Here is an 8,434-nt window from a genome sequence, read left to right on the forward strand (position 1 = left end):
TTGTTCATTATGAAACCTACTCCTGCCTACCCATTATTTGAAGCTGAGTTTATTATTCTAAAATCACCTGACCAAAAGTCGCCTTCCTCTTCCCACCGAACCTCACTAATTCCTACTACATCCACATTTATCCTATCCATTTCTCTTTTTAAATTTTCCAGCCTACCAACCTTTTTTAAACTTCTAACATTCCACGCTCCGACTAGTAGAATGTTATTTTTTAATTTTCTGGTGACCCCATCCTTAGTAGTCCCCACCCAGAGATCCGAACGGGGGACTAGTTTACCTCCGGAATATTTTACCAAGGAAGGCGCCTCCATCATTGCTATATGAAAATGGAGAGAGCCACATTTTCTTGGAAAAAAAAGCAGCTGTAGTTTTCCATTGCTTTCAGCTGCGCAGTACTCAGAGGACTGAGTGATGTTGATATGGCCGTTTAAATCGTCCTGACTCACGCCCCTAACAACTACTGAAAGAGCTGCTGCCCTCTTTCAGGAATCATTCCTTAGTCTGGCTCTCAACAGATACCATATGGTTGCACCTTCGGTCCAGCTACTCTGTATCACTGAGTACTCAAGCCCCCTCACCAACGGCAAGGTCTCATGATTCATAGAGGAGGATCCATATACAAATTTCCTAAATGAAAATAAGTTTATTTAATTTAATAAATTTATTTTTATTTCTTCTATTAATTTTTTTCTTTGAGAGGCCTGGAATATGGCAGATGAATTTTTCAAACTCTGCTGACATTGTCTACAAAAAGGTGTGACAGAAATCATTGTCTTGTCATGGTGAGAATGATGCATTTTACATATATTGCATTCTAGTAATAACTACTGTTCAGTTGATATTCAGCCCTCTAAATGCCGCACACCTTTATTTTATATAACACTGGGACTGACTTTACTGTGAACATTATCCTCAGAAAAATAAAAAGAAGCCTTTTATATCTGAGGCAGTTTACATGAGCCTTCCGTAAGAAAGACTGGGACAAGTAATGTAAAATAAAAACTTAATTTATTTACTTTCTTTTGTGAAAAAAAGTGCATTATCACCAGATCTTGACAATTTGGCATCCAAGGAACGCAAAAAACCGGTTGGAAAATTTCCGGATTTAATGTTCATGTACATGTGTTCAGTGTTGGCCTCTAAATCGCCTTATATCTCCAGAACCACTGGACAGATTTTGAACAAAAATTGGTCAAATTACTTCTATATGTGGGGCATTGATAACCATTAAATCTTCAACTTAAAAGGTCTGGGGAACGAGGTTGTAGAGCAAGGTCACCCTCAGTATCTTGAGATTTCGCCTAATTAAGGTCATATTTTTCTTTAAAATATTCAAATAGTCAATTTCCTCAAAAATGTTCTTCATTAAGTATTCACAGAAAGAAATTGCTAGCATTGCAGCACTTTGATGATCAGTTACAGTCCATTGCAGTTGAAAGTTTATGATAATGGAACTGAAAATCCTGTTTAATAATATGATGAGTTATGAAGTATTGTAAAGTAGGAAAACGATTGTTGATTTCATGTATCATATTGTAAAACTATTACAAGCAGTCTTTTATTATTTTATTATTCTTTTTTTTCAGATACCTAACGAATTAAAACCATATGATTGGATTGCGTTTGTAACTATCGCATCATATTTTGTATTATTCTCAATTGGATTAGGACCACTTGTATCAACTTTAAGAGCTGAATTGTTTCCATCAAATACAAGAGGTATCGCATCTGGCGTGACAAATATTACAGAAACCATAACTTGTTTCATAAGTTTAAAAATGTACCATATCGTCGCTGTAAATTGGGGCTACTATCTGGATTATTGGATTTTTGCAGTATTCTGTATTATTGGTGCTATAATAATTTACTTTACTGTACCTGAAACTAAAGGTAAATCCTTTGCACAGATTCAAAAACAATTTTCAGAAGTTAAGCAAAAAGAAGATGATTTACCATTAGAAAAACTACCTATAAACAAACCACAAATTGCTTAAAAATGTAATTCTCTCATTTTTTTTTTTTAATTAAGAAAATAGAAGAATTTATAATAAACATAAAATGTTAGTATTATTGGCTTTTAAAAAAGTAGATTTTATGATTTATAGGTAGGTAGATGATATTAAAAAAATAAATAAATAAATAAAATATATAATAATAAAATACTGATATAAATTTATTCAATAATTTTTAATTTGTGTTATTGTTTTTGAAATAATTAGTGTTATGTTAATATGCCTGTGTAGTTTTGTGATTATTTTAGATATTACCGTGTAATGATGAATTAAGTTTATAAACCTGATCTATCAGAACGATGGCAGGTGATTTAAAAAACAAAAATAATAATTTGATGGATATTTAGAAATGTTGATAATGTATCGATATATCCAGTATTTCTAAACTCCATCAGTATTAAAATAATTAAGCCTTTTACTACTATAGTGCTTAATTAGATTAGAACAAATGGATGGATTGAAATTTCTCACTAATTTATTATATTTAAAAAAAGTAAACAAATAAATTATATATTCATTGATTCTAGTTAAAAGGAATTAAGTTTATTTCTTGTTATTAAATTAGTTTTTTACCACTGCTATTTAGATATTTTAAAAAATTTTTATAATAAACTTTATTTAATTATTGAAAAAACGTATTATTTAATTTACTAATAACCAGGAGTTCTATTTTCTCAGTAAAAGTAATTATGTCTAACAAAAGTAGTAATATAGGGATCGGTCATATAAAAAAGTTGTGATTATTACGTTTTAACATGCAAAATTTTATATCTGTAAACTTCTTTTCTCTAGGATGTAAATAAAAAAGAATGAAATTTTGGGTTCTTTCTCTCAATTTTTTTTTCTGAAAACATGATGCGACAAGCAAAGTTAATAATTATGTTATGCATTTATATTTTTCTTAACCCGTTCTTGTATTACTTTTTATGTTTACTGATGTACTTAATACATCTTTTCTACTTTTAAATCTGTTCTGTTTTAAAAAAATTATTTTTAGAAATTGAACTGTTTAAAGATCATCAATTTTTAATACTGTGTGGCTTAAATTTATCAACAAAATTATAAAGCCATTTTAGCATATTTTACTGTACATGTTTTAAAAAAAAAATTTGCCATAGATTAAATATGAAAGAAAAAATATGATAATTTTACTAAATTATTAATTTTTAAACAAAATAAAATAATTAAAATATTGATTTCGCTTTAACTTTATTACAAAATGAATCGTGCTAAGTTTTTAAAAATCTCTATTTTAAATTCCTAAAATCAATTTTTTCTGATTTTAGAGCTGCACTAGTGAGGTACAAACATTTACACTTAGAAAACTTAATGAAAATAGAATCTTACAATTATTAATTTGTAAATTTGAAATAAAACTACACCCTCTGTGACTCATAAATGAAAGCACATGTAATCTGTGAAACTACTATTTGTAATTGTTTTGATATAATATATTGAAGTAAATATATGAAGAAATTTTATACAGTGTTCTTTATTTAAGACTTAATGAAAGAAATATACAAGCATACATGAAAGTGTGATTTAAATTAACTACTGTTATTTAAAGCGCTTCATGTAAATCTCAACTTTTGGGCAGCTGCTTGAGCCAGTATGAAATCTGTCTGTTGACAGATTAAGACAAATTATGTTGATATGTTTTGTGTATTTATTCTTATTATTTTTCCTAGAAGGATTTAAAAAAAAGTCTAATATTAGAGACAATAACGTGCTTTCATTAATTTTTCTAGACTTTAAAAAGCTAACATAATTTATATATATGTGTGTGTGATTTTATGTAGTGGGAGAAAGGTGTTGATTATTCTCTCTTTCTTTTTTTTAAATAGGCTACAAATATTCAATTAAAAGCTTTTGTTTTTTTTTTGGCGGGGGGTTATTGATATATTAAGTAGGAAACCTGGTTATATTTTTTTAAATCCATAAATAACCTTCCAGTTGATATAATATTAAAATATATACAATTAAAAATTAACAGATTATTAATTACTACATTATTTTTTGTCTGTAACAAAAAAAATAAAATTAAGAGCTGCTATTTAAAAAATTAACAGCCTAAAACAAAAAAGTTACCTTGTTTGAAATTTCATCCAGCCATGGATTTTAAAGGGGTTTTTTTTTACCCCAGGGTTTATTGCTTATCATTGTGTGTACTGTGCTTACATTTAAACCATTATTGTATCTATTTATATATATATTAAATAATGTAATTTACAATATTTTTATTCATTTACATTTATTTCATAGCAGTACAATTTTAATGCTTTAAAAAACTTTTTACAAAAGATAAATTATTGTTATATAATGATATATTAAAATTATTTTCATCATGTGAATTTTGTTTTTAAGTTTTATTTATTTGATCTCTATTTTATGTTTAGTTGTTATTTATTATAAATATTTTTATTTCTTATTAGTCAATTTAATTTAAGGATATTAAATAATTCTATGTCTAATTATTTTTCCTATTTTGATTTCAAGCAACAATAAAAAAAGAATACAAAAATTAAAAAAAAAAATTACTGAAGAACTAATGGAATTGTATTAAAAAAAAAAATTATTATTTTTAAAGAGAATTGATCTAATTATTTATCTATTAATTAAATTTCAAAATTTTTGTGTGTATATATATATATATATATATATATATATATATAAAAGTACTATATATATATATAGTACTTTTAACAAATTAATTTAATATTGAGTTTCAAGCCGAATTTATTTATTTTTGTAAAATTGTAACAAAATACTTTGTATAATACAAACTTCATATTTAAAATAATTTTCTAAAATATCTTTTATGCGTATTGATGAAAATGTTAAGCTGAATTTTATATAAAAAAAAGTTTTATCGATAAACATTGAAATATAAATTTTTTATACTAAATTAAAAAAAATAAAAATATTTTTACCTTAAATGTACACTTGGGTACAGTTTTGATGAAATAATTATATTTCATAATCTAAAATAATGTGTAGAATATTATCTGATATTGGAATAGTTTAGGTTATGTTTCATCTTACCTAGGAAAAATCTGTCAAGTATAATCTTCAGAGATTATTTTCTTTGTCATCATACATATATCAAGCAAATTAAAAAATCAGGCTTATTGCATTGCATCCAGCTAAATTAAATATAATATATTTACATTATTGTTTATAATTATAAATACAATCTAACCAAACTTAATTTACGCTTGCTAACCTTGACTGGCAAGTCAAGCAAGGTTAGGTTATGTTTGGTTAGATTATATTTATTTTTGATTAGGAGGTAGGAACAGGAAGGGTAGCCCTCTTGAGGAGAGACATCATGGCAACCAGAAGTGGGGGATCATGCTGTCTCAATGATCCAAGAGGGACCCCAACCAGCCTTCGACCAGTTGAAGGCTGAATGCATCGGGTGGGCTAGTCTACAGCCACGTCACTTAGGGCCAACCAAGGCAACTTCATATAGGCAGTTACCGGTTGCCTTAAGTGATTAAAAAAGGTTCATAAAAAAAATATATATATATATATATATATATATATATATATATATAATATTTACTACACATCTCAGAAATGGTTGACCTGAGACTGTGCAAGACTATACTTCAGTCAAACATATCATCATTATAATTCCTGGAGGCTAAACAGGAAAAAAAAAGATATTTATAATTTTCAATTACCCAGTAATTTTTCAGTTTGTTGGGCGCATTGCAATAAGCCTGATTTTTCAATTCACCTATGTCAAATACATTGCTGATTTTTTATTTAAACCGTAACAATTACAATTTTTTAATAAATTTGTTGAGTAATATTTTATGTAAATTTAGTGAGTGATAGTGTCTATTTATAGCCATTTTAGTTTATGAAATTGATACAAGCTTAAAGTGTTACTTAAGAAGTGATTAACTACTGCAGGGGTTTTATTCATCCTTAATATTCTATTCATGAATCTACTACATAAATTTTTTGTTATTAGATTCACAAGAATTGCAAAACAATTTCATTATTGTTGTTTATAAAGTTATAAATAATGTAGATTAAAAATAAGTTTTTAATGTAATTATGCTTTATTTCCTTATTGAAAAAAATCTAACAAATGCATTGTAGATAATTTTTTATAATTTTGTAAGTAATATAAGGGAATCAAATTTTTATATAGCTTTTAGTGCGACATTTTGATGATCATGAATTTTGGGTGATAGTAGCTTACTTGGTTTTGCCTTAAAAAAAAAATTTTAGAATTTTTTACAATTAAAACCATTTCTTAGGGTGCCTTTAATTAATAGACTGAAAATTAATGTAAAATATCAAACATAATTTTAACAAATTCATAATTAACATAAAAAAATGATCAAATCAATAAAGTAATAGTACTTAATTTAACTCTGGTTATTTGTAATGTACTGATTATATAAAATTAAACGATTAAAAAGTGTAATTGTTGGCATTTTTACTTACTTTAATTATATTAATTATATAATGTATTTTAACAAAATCAATGCCAAAGTTTATCTATAGATAATATTTTATAAAGGCCACTAGTAAATATTAAATATTATAAAAAAATGAATTTTTTATTTTTATTTTAGAAAACCTAATTATTATTATTATTTAACACGTAATTTACAATTTAAAACATCAAATTAAAAAAAAATATATATTTAAAAAGTTTAATTTTAATTTTCTTTTAACTCTTTAAAGAACAATTATTTTTTAAAGTTTGTTTGCTGCTTTAAAAAATTTATTATTAAAATATTGTATTAAGTAATTTTATTATAAAAGGAATGTTTTATTTATTAATAATTAAACTTTTGTAGATAATATTAATTTTATTATGTAATTAAATTTGCAGTGATTTTATTGGGTGATTTTTGTAGTTTATTTAATAATAATTTGTTTTTATTATTTATTATAAGTGTCGCTATTAAGTTCAAAGTGTGTTCTTGTTGTGGCTGTACTGTTAAAAAAAGTTTGATTGGCTACCATGTTTGTTTTTTATTTTGTTTTTTTTAGAAAACATTTTCATATTTAAGTTATGTTTTAATAACATTTAAAAATACATTTTTACATTAATTACACTGGGAATAAAAAATTATATCTATACATATGAATCTATTTTTATATCTATACAATAAATAATGTAAATGTAGGCTTATTGTACTTTACAGTATTTCTTACAATAAATTTGAAAATGATTACATTATTTTTATACGTATATTCTGAAACTTAATATACTAAGTTACTTTTTTTTGCAATAGGTTATAATATGTGTGTTTTTTATTTGTATATAAGATTTTTAAAGACTTATATAATGTTATAATAAAAGTATTATTTTAATGAAATATCTAAGATGGCTTTTTTCTTGTTCTTTTTTTTTGTTACATATATTCACTGTATACGGAAATTTATATTATATATTATGTATAATAAAGAAAAATATTACAATAAATTCCTACTTCTTATTTATTTTACATTTCCTTTGTTTATGCATTAAAATTGTTAGTGATTAGAGATCAACTGGTGAACCTAAAATAAATGAATAAGTGACTGAAATAAGTTTGTACAATGTTAGGGTTTTTGCAGTTGCATTCTGTACCAGTACTGTTCATCTTATGTTTTGACTTAGGTGTTTCAAAGGATACAATAATATGGCTTGAGGAATGAGAACTCTGTATAAACTATTAGTTTATCAAAACATTGAGAATGTCCAGAAATTTGAAATATCTTGAGAAGTGAACTGATGATCAAGAAAAAGCAGATAAAAATAAAGCTTGCTTAGGAATGGCAAGAATAGTGTTTTTCAGTTTGAAGAACCTGCTTACAAATAGTACATTTTCACTCAAAATAGATTCATTAAAATATATTTTTTTTCTGTTTTGGTCTAAAGCATAGAAACATAATTATCAAAAGATCATATGCCTTTGAAATGTGGGTGTTGAAATTATATCATGAATAAAAGAGTTCTAGGAATACATTTACAGATTTTTTAGTATCATCACAAGGAGAAAAACTAGCTCTGTTGGTCACGTATGTATAATATATAGAGATAAAATTACTTTGGCCTAATTAGGAAGGAAAGGTGAGGACAGAAAATGCTGTTGGTGTTATAAAATATAAAAAAATTTAACAAGTATGGATAGACATACTCATCTGAGAGCAATTAAATATGGTGAAATTCATTAGAGTCGTATTCAATATTCCAAAGTAATGGAAATTGTACACTAAGAAGAAAAATGTCTGATTGTCAATAAAATTAATTTTAGTTCATTTTTAATGAAGGTCAATAAAATTACCCGATTGACATAGAAGTAAGAAAATCAAAATCTGGAAAAAACAAGTTTGAGGCATATCTGAAAATCTGATAGAATGTTTTGTAGGTTAATATTCTTTAGTTAATCAAACCCCCC

At 25.5% G+C, this 8,434-nt stretch overlaps 1 protein-coding gene across 1 annotated transcript in view; it reads left to right on the forward strand.

Moving 5' to 3' along the window:
• LOC142330333 (facilitated trehalose transporter Tret1-like) overlaps window positions 1–7,369 on the forward strand; it is a 107,877-nt gene extending 100,508 nt beyond the window's left edge. The window contains exon 4 of the mRNA XM_075375559.1: window positions 1,596–7,369. Within this exon, the coding sequence (XP_075231674.1) occupies window positions 1,596–2,003 (408 nt within the window). The 3' untranslated portion in view covers window positions 2,004–7,369. The remainder of the gene's footprint in view (window positions 1–1,595) is intronic.
• Window positions 7,370–8,434: the final 1,065 nt, after the last annotated feature.

The sequence above is a fragment of the Lycorma delicatula genome, chromosome 9 (assembly GCF_047948215.1).
Source record: "Lycorma delicatula isolate Av1 chromosome 9, ASM4794821v1, whole genome shotgun sequence".
In the NCBI taxonomy this organism is placed as follows: Eukaryota; Metazoa; Arthropoda; class Insecta; order Hemiptera; family Fulgoridae; genus Lycorma; species Lycorma delicatula.